Here is a 19,109-nt window from a genome sequence, read left to right as displayed (position 1 = left end):
GTAAAACGCATGCATTCGGTTAAGTGCTGTGAAGTCTATGAAGTCTCCAGGTTTCCCTCAAGCTACAACCTGCAGCTTTTTTGCCTGGTCATCCTCGCAACTTTGTTGCAAATAAATTCAGTTCAATTCAAATAAACATTTAGGCACAGTGGAATATTATGTTGTCCTTGGAAAATATTTTCGAGACTTATTGCATCGAAGTAAATGTTCCACTTGAAACTCCTTGTGTCGCTCACTTACTATTAATTAGTGCTCACAAGAACCAACAGAAAGTAATTGATGCATGTTACAAGTTGGGTAATAAATCGGCTCAACTCATGATCATCTGGTATTAAATATCCTTAAGCAAGACATCTTAGCATTGCAATATATACGAGGGGAAGTAAAAAAGTAAAGCGACTTTTGAGAAAAGGTACATTTATTCTTATAATTGAAAACTGAAATATACATTATTTTTCTACATAACCTCCCTGCACTTCAATATACTTTGCCCAACGTTTCACAAGTTTTTCGGTTCCTTTAAAAGAAAAATTTTCTGGTTGCACCTGTAACCAATTTTGCATCGGCTGCAAATCTTCTTCCCCTGAGTGCTTCCTTCAATGGTCCAAACATGAAAATCGCTTGGAACCAGGTCTGCACTGTATGGCAGGTGTTCCAGCAATTCGAATCCCAACTCCTTTATTGTTACGGCCATCCGTTTGGCAGAACGTGACCGAGCGTTATCTTGCTGCATGGTGACATCGTTTCAGTTTTCGACGACTTTTGAATCTGACTGTAGGTTTCAGTTTAGTTTACAACACATCAAAATAGTTCTCACTGTTCGCAGTTTCGCCTCTTAAGGTGAAATGGATGGCTACTACACCTTCGATGTCCCAGAATAGTATCTGCATAATCTTACCAGGTGATGATTGACATTAAAATTTTTTAACTTCTGGTGATGATGAGTGTTTCCAAACCATGCTCGCAGCCTTGCTTTCTGGTTTGTGATTATGTACCCAAGTTTCATCTACAATAACAATTTGCTGTAAAAATCCATCTCCCTCGCACTGATAACGGGCCAAATGTTTACAAGAGATGTCCAACCTTTGTGCCTTATGCTGCGCTGACAATTATTTTGGGACCCACCTTGCACACACTTTCCAAAAATTAAGCCTGTCGTGTAAGATGGAATATGCTGACCCATGACTGATATGTAAAGTATTGGCCATTTTGTCCACTGTGATTCACCTGTTTTCCATCACCATACTCTCAACGACTTTCAAATTGTCCTCAGTCGTTGCTGTTGATGGCCTACCTCACCTTTCCTCGTCACATAAAGAAGTTCTTCCCTGTTTGAAATGCTCTATCCATTCATAGATCTTGCTTCGTGATAAACAACTGTCAGCAAACTGCGCTTGCATTCGACGAATAATTTCCGCAAGTTTAACACCTTCCGCAAACAAAAATCGAATCACTGCCGTCATTTCCTCCTTGGTGCAGATCGACAATGACGCTGCCATGTTTAACAGTCTGCTACACTTGTAACAACTAACACGAGAATAAGAGTGACACGTTCCATAGAAATGTTGCAGACAAGACTAAGAAGTGTTGCAGATGACACTAATTCAGTGCTGGATACTAGCAGTGTTACCAAACCCTAGTGCGAGAAATTGCAAAAGCCCCTTTACTTTTTTATTTCCCCTCGTACAGTGGTTCTCTTGAGTCATACTGAGCACTTGTAAGTTGTTGAGGTGCTTTCCTTCTTAAGACAAAAGCTTAAATGGCTCGTTGCAACGGCTCATACCCAAAAAAAGCGGCTTCTAGTCCAGTGACACAGAAAATGTCATCATAAGAAATGCTCATACTTCCATAAGCAAGCAAAGATGCAAAGAAGATAGAAAAAGAGAATGAAAGAAATATTGAAAGAACCTTTAGCTAGAGCATCAGGTGCTTGCATGTGTCGTTGAGGAGATCGACCTACATCGCCATACGTTTACTTCACCTGCGGCTCATTATATCTTGCAAGAAGTCTAATCCCTCCAAAAGTATCACTTAATGCACTACCACGTGTGTAGCAGACTTTTGCCTTCATGTGTTACAGGAACGTAACTTGCTGCCTATCTATTTATTTTTCTTTCACAAGTTTCGGGTACTACCTGCCCCTAATGAGTCTATGCTTCTGGTGGGTCAGCGCAGCATAAAACTTGTTATGAAAGAAACATTTTTAGTAGTGTTTTGATTTGCATTCATTGTACATGTATAATGCCTTAATGTACCGGAAGCTTTCAAATAAATCTGAAGTACAATGCAGCTGTGGTTCTTTATTACAGCATTCTTTCCAAGTAAGCAGCGACTCATCACGAGCTGTACTGTGCATGGTAACGTCCGGCCTTGGTGTCTGGCTGGCCATTCAGCATAGTGCAGTCATCCGGCTATTCCACGCCACCACTTATGAGTGCCTGCAGGATGTGAACATTGCACCTGCTGTAACCAAAATGCTTTCAGGTATGCACGTGAAACTTTCCTTTTTATGCTCATCAAACCGTGGTTGATATTGAAGACCTTTTCTTTCAGAGCTGTGTAGAGAGAACAGGCCAAGTAGATGCTAAACAAGGGCTTTCTGGAAACGGAGAATTCATTACTAGTGCAAGGAAATTTATGCAAATGGCAGCGAATCATGGATAACAAAGGAAATATAATTGTAACAAATTCCTGATACAAAAAACACCACACAAGGAAGGCATAACAAGAAATAAATATTCGAAAAGAACTGAGTACCATATTTACTCGCATAACGATCGCACTTTCTTGTCAAAAAAATTGACGCAAGTTCAGGAGTGCGGTCATTACGTGGGTTAAATTACCCCCCCCCCCCCTCCCGAAAAATTTGTTTATCTCATATTTGCTGCGGGTTGACAACAGGTCAACAAATAGGCGGCTGCCGCTGTATGTAGCGTGGGACACCAAAACGAAAATGGCGGCCGGCGAAGCAAGCCGAACACGATTTCTTTTTTTCTCGTGAGTACATTACGGGCATTGAAACAGTTTCTTCCGTATCAGTAATGAATAATATAGTTAATATCGGCAAGTTTGCGGCAATAACGCAGCCATGTCCGCTTTGAGGGGACACAAACAGATGGGCGTGCTTAGCTGCCAGTGACATACAAACACATGGCGGGCATGCTGCGGAAACTGCGGCATTTGTCTTCACTACTATCCTAATACGGCACGTTTCTGCTAAGGGTGGTAGAATATCTTAGCTGTGTTACGAGCGTCGGCATATGAATAGGGTACACTTCTAATGTATCAGTGTAAACGTGGCTGCTATCGTTGCCGCTCGTGGTTTGTTGCGTGCCCACGAGTGCAGACGACAATCGAAAGGCACCCTCTTTGTTGTTGTTGTTGTTTACCACAACCATTATAAAGCCTACAGATAATAAAGGCAAGTTTGGTTGTAGCTTTTTTTTTTGGCATAGAAGTACGGAAAGTGATAAGAGGAATGAAATGGGGCATCTGTTTAAGAATGTTTGGTGCGTACAGACCGCTTGGTTTCTCTTGAAGAGTCCTTCACATAGCATTCGACAGATGGTAAGTGCGATCATTATTAGCTAGACTTGGCCATGACATATCGCTGCGGCAAGTTTGGGGTGCGATCATTACATGGGAAATTTACAAAAAAATAGAATTTTGATGACAAAATTCAGGGGTGCGATCATTACGCGAGTGCGATCATTATGTGAGTAAATACGATAAATTGGCCAGGACAGGCAAAAAAAGCCTACGCAGGTCTTGTCCAAGAACATATTTCTTCATTTGGTCAGCACACTTAAAAAGTGGCAAACAAATTGTGTTCTTTTCAGTGTAATAAATAGGCCTCTGCAAGCTCATGAGTATGCTGCTCAGTGTATGTATCAATAGAGTAAAATTCTAGTTAATTTGACTTTCAGTGTTTTGGTTAATTCGATCCCAACTAAAGGTCTCAGCCAGTGCCCACAGATTTCTGTGTCCAAACATTATTTTGATCATGCGATGGACCTTCAACAGATAACTGGATTTTAATGGTTGGCATGCGCGTGCCTGACCCCATTGGTGACCCTAATCATGACCCCAATCCTTACCCCAACAGGTACAGTGTCTGTCTTGGCAGGGCTTAGATTTACAGAAAATGCGTAAAAGACGCATTATCTACGGAAATACGGATTTTCAGCCTATCTTTGGCCGATCTTGAAGTGAAAATGGCAACTCACAATGAATGATTTCCAATTTTATGGGATTTTTCTATATAATCCGCACCTTTTTTCCAAGAGAAATTGTCTGTAGCTTTTCTGTGCATTGCAGTCATATTCAAAACTGAAACCTCATTCACATTGTTAGCCATGAGAGCCAGTTTCATTGCCATTGTCACCACAAGATCGTGGCAGAACAAGTGAACAAGTTTTCATGTTGGATGGCAACAATTTCGTGCCACTTTCAAGCTTTAATTACAGTAAGTTACTTTACATGCCAAGCTAACGGAAACACAGTTGCATCACATGTTTTCGGCACTCTGGAGAAATGGTTAGCTTAGCTAGGCATAGGCCACCATCCTGTTTGTGATGGTTGCAGAGCCACTTGAGAAATGCAGTAGTATATCAAACATTGTGGAACACTTGAGCGACATGTTATTGTGGTCTATGTACAGTGATAAAATGCTGTTTGGGTTAGACAACGATGGACATTATGTGTAAATAAATTTCTGTTTTCGGAAGGCAAACTCTGTTGGTTTAATTTTAATTGTGTTTGCCAGAATCAGAAAGAGATGCGTAGCAGATTTGGGTGCACATTGTTTTGTATTTATGCTAACAAATGAAAGCGGGTGACACATTTGTTATGGGGATGCATTAGAATTAGACAAATACTGCCAGGTGAAGCAGTGGTATGTTCAAAAGTTTTTTTATGGTTCTTGTTTTAATTTGACCCACTGGATAACTGACCAATCCGATTCGGTGAGTCTTGTCAAGATAAGGTCAATGGAAGTCAGCTGTATAAAGTACCTGACACTAAACATGATCTGAAGTGAAGGCGCTAAAATGACGGAGGACAAAGAAGAAACACACACACACACAAGGCGCCCTGTGTGTATTTCTTCTTTGTCCTCCGTCATTTTAGCGCCTTCACTTCAGATCATGCTTAACCAACACGCCCAACTATCCATCCTGACACTAAAGGTTCACAGCTGAATCTCTGGCAATAGCTTGACACGAGGGTGATAAGGAGAAGCCCTGACCTCGGTTTCTTTTGTGGCCCTTAGAGACTGCATGCACATTCTATAAAATGGTTTCATTGCTGCTCTTTTTGATATATTTGTGCAAAAAGCATCAATGCCTTCTCTTTGCTTGGTTCTTGTTTTAAAGTTTTGTAAGAAATTGCAGAACTGCGCATAGAAACTTTCCTGAATATGTTAGTAATATCAAATCAAATAGCATTGTGGCATTACGGTTTTTCTATTCGTCTTAAGTTTTCTCATTTTATATAGCATAAATTCATTTGCTGAAGCATTTATTATTCGAGATGTAGGCACTCGCCCATTATATCACAACAGTGGCATCATCATTGATAATCCTACTACTAGTCTTTCGCTATTGGTCAATATGCTGCATAGACATCTCGGTATTTTGTCACGTAAAAATAAAATATGATCATGAATATATGTAGATGTGTATGTGAATATACATAGCTCACACTGCAAGCCTATCAAGTGCACTGGCGTACTGTGGGCTCAGTTTTCTTCCTTCTGTGTTGCAGCATGTGATGACATAATCCGACAGCACAAAGCGGCGTGCCTCCGAGTCACTGCCCTGCTGGCCTGCAAGGACCTGCTCTGGGTTGGCACCAGTGCGGGTGTGCTGCTCACCCTCCCCCTCCCCCACCTCACCTCGAACACCAGTCGTTTGGGTAGCCCGCCCAACATTGTCGGTAAGGCCGCACAGCTTTGTGGCGTGCGAGAACAGTGCATTGTAATAGGCAGTCGTTGACAAGTCATGAGTAGTATAGCTTAACGAAATCCATGAAAAGTCGTATTGAGTGTTTCAGTGGGCATTATTAGATTCGTCGGACGATCTCGCCGCTGCCACCATTTGAAGGAGTTGAAGGTCGTAGAGAGGAACTCGGTGAACAGGAATTATTTACATATAAACATTTCAGGCAAGACATACATCAACAGTTTAGCGTGACTGCCATATGGAGCCCGCAAGACTAACATACAGCAAACAGCTTACGAGCACACAGCTCACTAGTACATTTCTAGCATGACAACGAGCACTCAGCTCCCGACGACGAGCACGACACGAGGACACCCTAGCAGCCGACAATCGCTGCTTATAAGCTCTCTGCTCGACGTCATAGTTCGATGTCATTCAAGATGACCCGCCTTTTTGGAGGATGAGGGCTGTCGACTTGGAGGAGGATGAGGGCTCACATACACGTGCCGCACATACACACAGGTGAAAAGGGCCGGAGCCGACGTCAGAGGGCTTCGTAGAACTCTGCTTTGTCCCGGGTGGCGCGGCCAAGTACCACATTCCTGAGCTGATCGCGCGCCACATGGCTGCCGGCCATTCGCAGTTCTCCGAAGTGCGCCCCGTTTGGCCGGATTGGAACACGTGCAGCGGGCTGAAAGCTGGCACGTTGTCACCCCGTACGGCCATTCCTAACAGCATACGGACTCAAATTGTTAGAATTGGGAGATTTGACAAAAAATTCCATGCCTTTCTTTCTTTATATCCCATTTGTTGTGCGCTTCTTAGCAATAAATTTGGGCCAACTCACTGAGCCGTCTACTCTATTAATGAAATTATATAATTTATGCTAGCCAGAATTTACAGCAGTGGCCGACATCAAAAATATTGCTATAATTGCCAACGAGCCCATTAATTGACTAAATTCAGCTAAGTAACCTGTATTTATTAATCTTTGTGCACATGCAGCATCCGTGGAATTGAAGCCAGTTGAGTGCTCAAGGCGTGTACCCGTGGAAGGAATTCTGAGATTCGCTAACTGGTGAGAATGCAATGTGAAAAGAACAAGGACAAAGAACATGCAGTACAAATCAGTATGAGCAAAATCCTGTGTACTGTGTGTTTTTTGTCCTTGCATTTTTTTCATTGCATTCTCGCCAGTTATGAGTCAACTTGCCTGAATCAGTAGGGGTTGGCATCACTTGGGATATACTGTGGTGTTGTAGGAAGTCTATAGGAGACCTAGCCATAAACTGCAGCCTCTGTGGTAAAAAAGTAGCATAAACAGCAGACTCTGGTTGAACAAAACTGCTGGCACTGCCTTTGCAGCCAAAAATAACTAAACTAGTAATTAAATTAAAGCTTGAATTGGCTTTCTTTAATGGTCAACAATAAGTGCAGTGATTACATACCCCGTACAAATAGAATACACCTATCAGTAAACTTTAGCTAGACAGAAAGCTTACCAAAATACCGTTGCCCTCACCAGCTGTTTCACTATAAACAAAAGAACATCACATCAGGTGGACATCCTCACATCAATGTAGTAGAGGATTACACCATTTTTTGCAGCCTAGTAATATTATGACAGAGACTTGTATCATTTCTTGCACCCTAGCTTTAATAGTACTAAATTAACGACACTCAATCTTTCCAAACAAATTAATTTTTAAAGACTTTCGCGCCCTTTGCTTCACAATACATTGGGTATAAGGAACACCCTTTCTTTTGCAGAAGGTATTGATTTTGTTAGAAAAAGCTTATTAAAAATTAAATAAAGGAAAAGTAGCAATTACATTGCAAAGCTTCTTCAGCAAGGACAGAAGGTTCCTGTTAAAGTGTTTATTCAAATGTGACCTCAGTTATGATTCCATGGCATATCTTGACCAATCAAGACATACAACAATAATCCTTCTAAGTTAACAACCTTTTCTAGCCCTAACTGATAAGAAGGGGAGGCAACTTGTGAGAGCTATAGATGTAATTCCCTATTTGTTCTGGACAGTTTTAGAAGTAGGCGCCTGGAAGGATTGTTGAGAGGCATGACGCTTTGCAGGACAGCTAACCTTATAGTATTCAGTACATGTATTACAAATTGTTCACAAGAAACAAGCTGAGATTCATTCTTAGTAGGGTAAAACTGGACCAAATTGAGCTACAAAAATTTTATAGAGAAATATATTTAGTCGCACAAGGTTGCTCAGATGGTGCCTCTAAACACCCAGGCGTGCCTCACGGTCACACGGGCCACGTACGGTTCCTGACGGCTGTGGAGACGACGGAGCCCGCGGGGAGCCGGCACCACCACCACCGGTCACTGCGGTGCTCGCGTGACAGTGGCGCCACATCAGCATCGGTGGCAGCCTCGATGGCCAGCCGGAGGGCATCGCTCACACCGGCTGCGGGCTGCCGCCTGCTGGTCATCAGCGGTGGCGACGGCTACGAGGACTTCCGCAGCGCCGGACTGAGCGAGGCCGCCGGCCGAGACGACAGCACCAACCACCTCTTGCTGTGGCAAGTGTGATGACAACGAGGTCTCGCGGATCGCGCCTGTGGGAACTCACCGTGGTGCAGGGTCACGGGGAACGGTCACTCGGAGCACCACAGACGACTCATTCATTCGCTTAGAGGGTGCGTGGTTAGTAATAAGTGGCTCATGTGAATCAGAAGCATCTGCCTTTAACAGCAAGACTGTTTTCTTGCGCACAGTTTAGCATAACTGCTGAAATTCCACCTGACTCTCTAGCTTTACGAGAGATTATAATGGGAATTTCTCAATGAAACCTGAATGACCACACCTACATTTAGTACCTGTTCTTGAGGGCCATAGTATGCTGTTATTGGTGCAGAGGCTAGTGTTGAGAGAATGGCAGTTAGCCAGGACAGTAACAAAGGCAGTGCTCCATAGTCTCAAGTTTTCGATTGCTGCGTGAAAGAAATCTGATTTGAATTTCAGAGCAGTGAGCAGAAGCTGGAATGGGATGAATGAAGAGAGCACACAGTGTGTTACAGTGTGTGCTTTCCCTGGTAAACCCAGTTTTTCACATTGTCGCTCATTTTTTTGCATATGTATTAAAATCTAACTTCCTCACGTCAGTTTGTGTATTGAATTTAAAGAAAGTGATATTGAGAAATTTCATAACTTGCAACCTACCACTGAACAGGTATGGAGTCAAGAAAGTGGGGATAGCTCTGTGCAGTTTGGTTGAATGCTGACTAATTGTGCATCTTCCAAGGCAGCTTAGACGCAGTTGGTGTACCATATTTTTGTGCATATCACCCACACCAAATGTTCAGGACAAAGAGACAATCCGAGTTATGATTGAGGGTTGCCTTTAGGTTTGGCTTCACTGCATTGTGATCCATGTTACTATGAAGCCGCATTCAAGGTGAAATTCTCATCGTTATAGTACTGCACCTGAAACAAAGTTAGTATAAATGCTTAGCACGCTGCTGTGGATTCACACTGCAGTTGAACAAAGAGCAGCAGTGAACACACTGATGATTGTTGTATAAAAACAAAAATATTTCAAGAGCTTTTCTTTGCCACATGAGAACTTGAACATTGTTGTATTTTGTTATCTATGCAACTGTTCTCCCCCTCTGCTTCCAAGGGCTGTAACTGAGTGTGCAGGTTATACACAGTAGCAGGTTATGCAAGCTAAATCATGACTTTGTCTGAAAGCAAAATTCAGGCTAATGGGAATCAGTGAAGTACATTTGTACTTCTGGTGCCAAACCAACATGTTTGAATATAGCTTTGACAATTACTACACGGCAGTTACCTGTGAAGGAAATTCATCGAGCTGCATGAAAATCTTTAAAAATGTTGTCAAAGTTCATTAGGAAGCATGTTTTTGATGATAAACACCTAAATAGTACACATAGATAAAAAATTATTTCATGTAGAAACAACTTTTCATGTAATGCTAGCAATAGCAAAGCAACATTCCTTGGTGTAAGCTACATTCAAATATTCTCTTAAGCTTGAAGACAGGTTTTCATTCTTATAGGAATTTCCTAGAGATATTCTAAGATTTTGTTCATGGATCTTGTAATGGGGGCAGGGCAGTTGACACTTACCTGTTGTCCATCATTAAAAAATCTGTTGACATTCTAAAGACCTTCTGTCAAGTTACCGTGGCCCTCAATGAACTATCCTTCAAAAAGCTATTGATGTTCAGTTTAACTTTCATAAACATCTGCGAGGGATTACGCATATGTGTCAGCTTTGTAAAGTGCAAGATAATTGATGGTGTGTATACTGTGTATCACATATTGCTTCGATTAGATTAATGGGGCTGTATTAAAATGACAGTGGGGCTAAGGGAAGGAGAATACTGTAGAGTGTACTGAAACATTAGGCAGAATGTTGACATGACAACAAAATATGCAGACATAGGTTGATATCTCTTGACACTGGATAAAGGTAATTGAAATTCTCTGAGAGAGGACTTTGTCTTGTAGAGAAAGGCTTAAGATACAGTGATGGTGGTGTTCATACTGTCTGACATTTAATGTGACTGATTTGCTGCTGTATCAGGCCTTTTGAATCGGTTGTGGTGCCCTGAGAGCCTTTTTCAGTGACCCTGACATTGCCTAGTAAATGCTGCCACCACGAACAAGGGAGAGCATTAGGCCTTGTGATGAGACCGGGAGCGCGCGCGGTACCTCCTCCACTGCAGTGGTATACTGGCGCTGGTGAAGCTCGGTGACTGTGCGACTGTGCCAAGTCTTTTAAGACTGAACTCTGTGGTGTCCACCCCAGAGAACTCTTCAAGAAACTCCCACACCTGAGTGTCCCTTTCCCACACGTTGGGTGGCAAATTGTTTCTCTCTTTCTTTGTGTGTGTTTGTCTTTTCTGGGCTTCGATTCAGCTCAGAGAGAAGTGGTGTGTGGCCGGTGCTGTGCACCTAGAGACTCAGCATACTGCCGCAAGTGCCAAAGACATTGAAATGTGGTTGTGTGTGTCGCCAAGGCTGCTTGCAACGGCCGACACGGCACCTTCTTCCGTGCAGGCCAAGTGCAACGCGCCACATCTTGTTCTAGCGCGACATCGTTTTCTCGCTGCAAATGGTAACCGAGGCAGCGTTCTCCGAAAATGGCACCTCAGTAAGGGGTGCCAACATTGATATTTTAGAAAAAATTGGGCTATTCCTGGGCACCTGCGATTGGGTTGAAGTGCCATCCGTGTTTCTTTGCGCACAACAGCCACTGTTAGATTGTCCTTGTTTTGTCCCTATGGACCTGCTCCATCACTTCTGTGGGCACCATGTTTGTGCGTGGTGAACAAGTTGTATCATGTTTCCTCTCTATAATGGAATGGGATGAAGTTCACTTTGTGGAGTTATCTTTCAGCAATGGCTGGCTTAGCTTGTAGAATTTTAAATCTTCAATTAGACAATTCAGAAGACCATGTTTTTGGCCACCTTTGATTCCTGTAAACCTCCCCTGAAGGACAGACAACGATACTGTGTAACATAGCACTTACTTTTTCTATGTGTAGCATTGTTGGGATTAATTATACAATGGGCACTTCATCCAGTTCTTTACATGTCAGCACAGTGCACATTGTGTGACTTTGTTCTGTGTCTTAGGCCCGATGATGCTTGTCATAACATTGGTAAAGAATCCATGTGGTACTTTTGGGAAGATTTTACACAAATTGTCTGCTATGAGAATGTTTCTTCCTTAGTAGCAACTTTGATATATTAAGGCAACTGGAATATTCATGTAAGAGCAATGTCGTAGCACATTTGTGCCTGAATGTTCCATTAGTAGGGGCCATGACAGAGGCAACAAAATTGTAATATTAAGTTACGTGAAGAGTCCTATATACATATGGTACCCATATATATTAGATAAACCTGAGGCCTACTGTGTTAATAAGCGGAAGCTTGCGCCTAATCTTATCTTTTATTCATGGCTGTCTTCCGACTTGCCCAAGGCTTAGCTAGGGCATGTAAACAGTTGTGCTCAGACCCTTAAAGCTATAGGGGTTTGAAGCTCTTTAGTCTTTTGCTAGATAACAGCTGATGGCAGAAATGCATTTATAATGTTGAGCATGGTGGTCTGGAACATTTCTATAGACGTGGGCTTTTTGTCACAAAGTGGGGCATTTATACTCTGCATTGGTAGCGTAAAAGAAGAAAAAATGGACTGCTCAAATTTCTGACTTATGAGCAGTGCCTTCATGTCAGCTCTGTTTGCACAGTCATGCTAATAGTGGTAGTTTATGGTCCTAATGAGGGATTTTTAAGTTTGCATTGTGTACTGCTTGGTTGTAAGAAGCACTGCTAGATAACACTTGAGTAATGGCACGCTGTGGTTCTTAGTGACAAGATATAAAGCACATGCTCTGTCAGGTGGTACCTGAGCAACATGCCTCTGAAAATAGTATTGTCTGGCATCTATACTTGCAAAAAAAGGCACAGTGAAAGTAATTCACTCCTTTAACTACAAAAGGAAGCTTGAGTGGCCCAGAAAGGTTCTTACTGAAATTTCGGCTTGGTGATCTGTCAATGTTAATGCAGGCTAGTGGTGCTTGACATGACAGGTTTACATGATTGTCATGGCATTATCATATTTAAAATATTGACACACCAATGATGACATGACCTTTCTGAGGCATTTAGTGGAATCTTTTTCCCATTATTCGAAATTCTTTTGTCAGGTAGCCCTGTGCCACATCTTTTCACTGTTTGAACTGAAATACTATTAGCCTAGTTTCAACTGATAGCAGTTGGGTTTTGTTGGTTTCCAGGGTTTCTCTGATGAATCAGAATGACCTGCTCATTCACATAAGCTAGTAGGTACCAGTTGAAAATTTTCTTCTTTAAATGTACACCGCTGATGTGATGTGCAACAACACGTTTTGTGCAATCAGCTATTTGAATGAGTGGTCCAGACCAGCCTTGGATGGTTGGGTGGTTGGGGGAAGGGTAGTCGGTTGATTCAATGACAACGAAAGCACAAATGCAGGGCGGCCTACACTGTCCCACGAAGCACTTTCCAGGCAGCACTTGCAAAGTTGATCATTTCATCACACCACAACGACGAACGTCATCACACTCATTACGCACGCATTTGTGTAACGCACTATGTTCAGCTGCACGCCTCCCCAGCCACGTATGTGGAGATGTTTGTTTATGATCAGTCTGCTGGCAGGCACGTACTTGCCTGCGTGTACACAGCTTTATTCTTTCTCCTTGTTACTGTTTGTTCTGTGAGGACCTGTTGTCATATAATTGCCGATTACTTGAACTACCTTGTAAAAATATTTGTAACTATGAAATGTGTACTCGGTTTTGCACTGATGGCAAGACACAATTTTGGCACCACTGCATGTCGTGCTATAAAAGCGTCGTATTTTTCCGTTTGTATTTTCACTGCTTTACTCATCTCTGTGTAAACATTGCACTAAACTGAAGTGAATGAAAACAAGTGACAAAACGAGTATTCACTTGCACTGTGCTTCATGTGCTGGGGTTTTTTTCTTTTTCATCATTTTACACAAGGCATATATATATTTAGTAAAAGAAATCTCAATGCTTGCCATGTGAAATAGCAATGACATTTTGATGTCTCTCTCAATACACTATTGGTATCTCGCACAACTGCTAAATCTTCATTTATGCACTTGAGAGCCTGTAGCTGGGTTGGAAGTTAATCATGCTAAGCTCACTTATCATCACTAGTTCACACCCTGGAGAAGCACCCATCACAAATAGAAGCACATATTTGCAACAGACAGCCCATATTGCTGTCCCTCAGATGCTGATATACTAGGTAAAAGAAAAACATTTGCACTGCAAATTAGGCCAATTGATCTTTCTGACACAATTGGGATTGATTGGCCAATTCAGTACCATTGGGTCTGACCAATCAGATCAAAAAAGAAAAGCACTTAATGCTTGAGGTATGTACTGTGTCATAGAACACAAACACTGGCCACATTGAGAATCAATCAATCAATCAATCAATCAATCAATCAATCAATCAATTTTATTTACCAGAAACAAAAGGAACTGGAGGGACACCTGGGCAAAAAGCTGTCGCAGCAGCTTGACGGAAGCCCAGGGTCCCTTACATGGCAGTAGCACTCACATGATACATACACTGAAGTCTTTATACACAACAAACATTACACATTGCACATATGCATAAAAATGACATTTTACACTTGAATGCAATATACTAAGTTATCACTATAAAGAAAGAAAGTAATCACGCAAACCATTTTTATTTAGCGTAGTTGTGTGCTTATATTTGTTTAGTACAGTCGGTATATTATGTGTTAAGGACTGTAGGCTGTAATTGTTTCGAAACCATTGTTCCATACCTCGGGGTTTCGTATAGTATGTTTTGTTTGTGTGCAGGGTTCTTGCTGAGCAAGGGATGTAAAATAATTCTTAACATATTCGGATGAGAAGTAAATTGTTTCTAGTAATCTATGTTTGTATAATTTATCTACACGGTTTAGTCTGTATTTGAGAAATATATTATCTGTTGGTGAAAGCCGATTAACGTTCTCTATATAGCGAACGATTTTCTTTTGAAGTATTACCAGCTTTTGCAAGTTAGATTTAGATGTTGTAGCCCAGACAAGGTAAGAGTAATTTATATACGATAAGAAGAGACCATAGTATATTTGAAGTTTTGCTCTCGTAGGTAGAAATGTGCGGCAACGTGCCATATAGCACTGGTAACTGCAGAGAGTTTGCCGCAGGGATGTTTGATATGGGCATTCCAACGTAAATTAGAAGAAAATATACTCCAAGAATTTTTAATTCTTCAACCAGTTCAATGCATTGGCTCTGATTAATGCATGATTAATGTTAATTAATTAATGCATAGCATAATTAATGCTAAGTGGTTTATTTCTTGCGCGAGATATTACAACTTTTGTTTTCTTTGAATTTACTTTAAGCTTATTTGTCTGTGTCCAATTGGACAAACTTGCCATAATTTTATTACATTTTTGCACAAGTTCATTTGTATCAGGACCTGAGACACACCAATGTGCAATCATCCGCTTACATAATGAATTTAACCTCACTGTTTATGGTTACGATATCATTTATAAGAACGTTAGACAAAAGTGGCCCAAGAATACTTCCTTGAGGCACACCACACACAATAGGTAAGAGGGACGAGGTATGTTTATTAATAGAAACGTAGTGACGTCAGTGTTTGAGATATGATTTGAGTAATTCTAGTGGTTTCCCATGAATTCCATACAAACAAAGCTTCCAAATAAGGATTTCGTGATTGAGGCTGTCAAAAGCTTTACTAAAGTCTACAAAAATGTCTACTGTGTAGTAGTTATTTTCAAAGCTCTGCAAAACGTATTCTTTAAGTGTAAGAAGAGCCATTTCTGTGGACCTGTTTTAAGACCTGTTTTAAGAAGCTTACTCATGCTCAAATACGCAACTGCTATTCACTTCAAAAAGGTACCCACCAATTTTCTGGATGTTATCTCACTCATTGCTTCATGAGGGTCATTCATAAAGTTTGTATTATCAATACCATAAATTTGGAACAGGCATACACGCTGGAATCAAAATGAGCACACGTCTGTCTAGCTTTAGCTGAATGTAAAAATTGTTTCCTATATGGTACTACAAAACATCTCTAGGACATCAAAACCAAAATTGCAGCGTCCACCGAGAAAGTTGGCTGAAGCATGAGCAGTGATCCGTTTTCCGCATGTTAAAGGACACAATGCCAAAAAATTCTTGCCAAACTGGTGGGAGTGTCCGGTGACGATGTCCAGCTTGTAACACTATGGTGAAATGATGCAGACAATTTCAGTGCGCTCAAACAAGCCCGGGCAACGAAGAACAGAGTCACTGACAGTTGTCGATGGTGAACCACAAGTTGATGCGCAAGTGGAAGCCCTAGTGCTTACTGACTGGCGGATAATTGTTGAACAAATAGTGCAGCAGGTTACTGTGAATGAGGGCTCAGACTAAACTTCGACCTTAGTCTCTTTGCTTCACCTCTGTTCCTTCATGGCAATAATACAAACTTTATGAACGCCCACGATATATGCCAGAAAAATTTGGATTACTGAGCAATTCATGAGCTTCAAGACAAGTAGGTAATGTCTTATGGTGGACTTTGTAACTCATAAACAAAGCTAAATGTTTCATTCTCTTGATCACAACAAGCTACAAAGTTCTCTGATCTGTGGACTTGAATGTTAATAATGCTATTATATTTATCAGCTACATTTTGTTGTTCCACGACATTACTCATCTATGTGGTTTCCAGTTGAGACATCAAATCGGCACATCCCAATAAAAACTAACTAGCTTTTAGGGCCCCGTGACACCAGTTGTACATATTTATGTACTCGTATATATATTTGTAGCTACCAATCCTGAATAACCAGCTAAAACCAACGTGAATCTAAGCAGTGACTCCTTGGTGTCGTGCCAATAGTACATACCCATTTGTATGTATGTGTGTTTGTGTGTGTGTGCGTGCGTGTGTGTGTGTGTATGTATGTATGTATGCATGTATGTATGTATCTAATTGTTTTCCCGCCTACCTGGATCACTGTATTTCGTGGTCGAATGGTTAGCTCATTGAGCTGCTAGCTGCAGTAACAGGGTTCGAAACCAACTATTGGACCGACTTGGGTCACTGAATATGTGCCAATGTGTACATATGTGCCTCTCTTCAATGAAAGCTATTTCACACTGTCATGGGTCACTGTAGATGCGGGACTGGGTGTGTGCCACTCGGTCTGATCTGGTGTTTACTGAACATCTTTGATGCCAACTTGGGTCATGGGGTATGTGCCAGCAGGTGTGTGCCACTCTTAAATGAACGTCTTTGGCACCAACTTGGGTAACTAGGTATGCGCCACTCTGCAATGATGAAAAAGATCCCTTAAATTCTGACCGGAATCAAACCAACGTCACAAAAGTTCATAAAGGACAGTAATCCAATGCATTTGCAGGCTGTGCCACAATGCACTGGGTGTGTGCCGCTTTTCAATGAACGCCTTTCACACCAAGGCTCTAGGGACCTGTATCACGAGTGCATTAGGTATGTGCCACTCTTCAACGAAGGTCTCGCCAACTTGGGTATGTGCCAGTGAGTGTGGGGAAAGCTAGGGAACAATTCTCAGCGTTCTCAGGCATCGGCATGCCAAGCTTCTTCTCTCAGAGGCAACACATGGCTTCTCAGTAGCACCACTAGATAGCGCAGCATGTCCAGAAAAAAGTGCGAGTGAGGAGCCCGGAAGCTACGTGATGCGTTTCTCAGTGTTTACACTCACTGGTGCACCATGCATGTTGGATGCCTCCCAAGCTTTGTGACGGCGGCGCTATATGACTCCGAATGTTCTTACGGAAGTGCGAAAGAGGAGTCCCGTTGCAGTACATGCCTCATACATAGCTTGTTTCGCCGGTGGAAATACATTGTGGGGCTATATTGATTCAGATCTAACGCGTTACCCTCGACCATAGGCAGAAAGCTTTAATTTTTCCGGGGAAGGGGCGGGGGAGGGGCTTTTTTTCATCAGTGAGATTTAATTAGGTAACTATAATTACCTAACTCGAGAAATACTGTCCTAATTACCAAACTGTCAATGAGGCATTTGTAGGCACCCTCAAATGACATCTTATTGTGGTGTTTTCAGCGACGTATTAATCGCGTGCAATATTTTTCTAACTGGTAGACAAACCCCATGAAAAATACCACGTCACTACGCTCCCACTCGCATCATAAAGCAGCGCCCTCAAATAAGCTGATTGAAAGCAACTGCTTTGCCTGTTGCAAACCTGAAGAGACTGAGCATCAGCTTGATATCCATGGTACGGAAGGAGCACCAACAGAAGGTTTCGTGGATTTGCAGCTATTCCTTTTTCTCATTTCCACGTCACACTTACTATCCGTCTCTCAAGGTTGACTGATCACATTGATAACAAAAGTCCATTGATAACGTAGCCAGAGCGCCGCTCTGAGCACGCAAGAAATGCGAAAAGCAATGTAATAGGCATAAAATGTTTCAAAATCCTGGCTTTGCTTGCACCACATCGAAAGAGTGCGCGCACAGCTATATTTTGTTCCAGAAACTTGCTTCGTACCAAAGCCAAATTAAAGTGACCGTTTTATTCTTCATGAGAGTGTATATGTGCTGCAAAAACAGGTTCGTGGCAAAAAATAAAAGCGAAATAGACAGACCGGGAGGCGATTCACGTGTAGAGAAAAGGCAAAACCGATGCGTTCAGGAAAGTAAATGTATCCTTGTAAATGAGCCGAATTGGCAATCAGGACGAAACGTCTGCAAAAAAAAGAAAGAATCCACGCAGATTCTTTTCTGGAATTTATCTGAATGATGAGTACGCATTTCGTAGTACTGATGCTGTGTTTCGTGGTAGTATGCTGGTGTGTCTCGTATAATTGCAAGAATGACTGCGAAATAACCGTGAAGCGGGGAAGCGCGGTCGCAACACCGAACTGTTAAGTGAGACCTGCACGAGACGACGTAGTAGAGGCGAGTAGAAGCAATATTCACTGGTATTATGGATAGCCCACAGCGGATGTGGACGTAGGATGAAATGACCAGCAAATAAAGGAAATATATGCAACATTTATAGGTAGACTGAACCATTATGAACTGTGATCAACTATGCTTTGGCAGCAGCTATACAACTGGCGCAGCGGCGTGGCCCGTATCTTGAAAGCGATATGCGAAGCAGCAGAGTGCGGCATATGCTGAGAGCTCCGTGAGCGCTGTATTCTAGCTGCTTCATTGGCGTTGACGCAGGCACGTACCCAGGATTTTTTTTCGGGGGGGGGGGGGGGGTTCACAAACAACTGTTAAATTTGGTAATTTTCGCTTTTCTTTCCTGTTTGGCTGTTGCCTTAGCTCTTTCCCTTAGTAGATCGCTTAATTTGTCAGCTCCTTGGTACTCTTGTTTCCAGTTGCCCATTTTGCACGAAAATGCTGTACAATGAGGAAAAAAACCAGACGAGGTAACGGGTGAAAGTCATATTGCTTAAGGGTTTAACGGTTATTGCAGGGTTTGATGATGGACGCTGTCTCGCGTTATCTTATTTTCCACCTTGTCTAACCCATATCACGGGTATATGGTTCTGAGGATCTCTCAGCGTCG

At 42.1% G+C, this 19,109-nt stretch overlaps 1 protein-coding gene across 1 annotated transcript in view; it reads left to right on the top strand.

Annotated features, from left to right (window-relative positions):
• The window catches only part of LOC126535780 (rho guanine nucleotide exchange factor 17-like), a 241,754-nt gene extending 227,329 nt beyond the window's left edge, over positions 1–14,425 (top strand). Inside the window, exons 22-24 of the mRNA XM_050182574.3 lie at positions 2,310–2,484; positions 5,764–5,934; positions 8,201–14,425. Coding sequence (XP_050038531.2) covers positions 2,310–2,484; positions 5,764–5,934; positions 8,201–8,499 — 645 coding nt within the window. The 3' untranslated portion in view covers positions 8,500–14,425. The remainder of the gene's footprint in view (positions 1–2,309; positions 2,485–5,763; positions 5,935–8,200) is intronic.
• The last annotated feature ends 4,684 nt before the right edge of the window (positions 14,426–19,109 follow it).

Source organism: Dermacentor andersoni, chromosome 4 (assembly GCF_023375885.2).
Source record: "Dermacentor andersoni chromosome 4, qqDerAnde1_hic_scaffold, whole genome shotgun sequence".
Lineage (NCBI taxonomy): Eukaryota > Metazoa > Arthropoda > Arachnida > Ixodida > Ixodidae > Dermacentor > Dermacentor andersoni.
The sequence above is the reverse complement of the archived record's forward strand: the minus strand, read 5'-3'. Positions and strand labels throughout refer to the sequence as shown.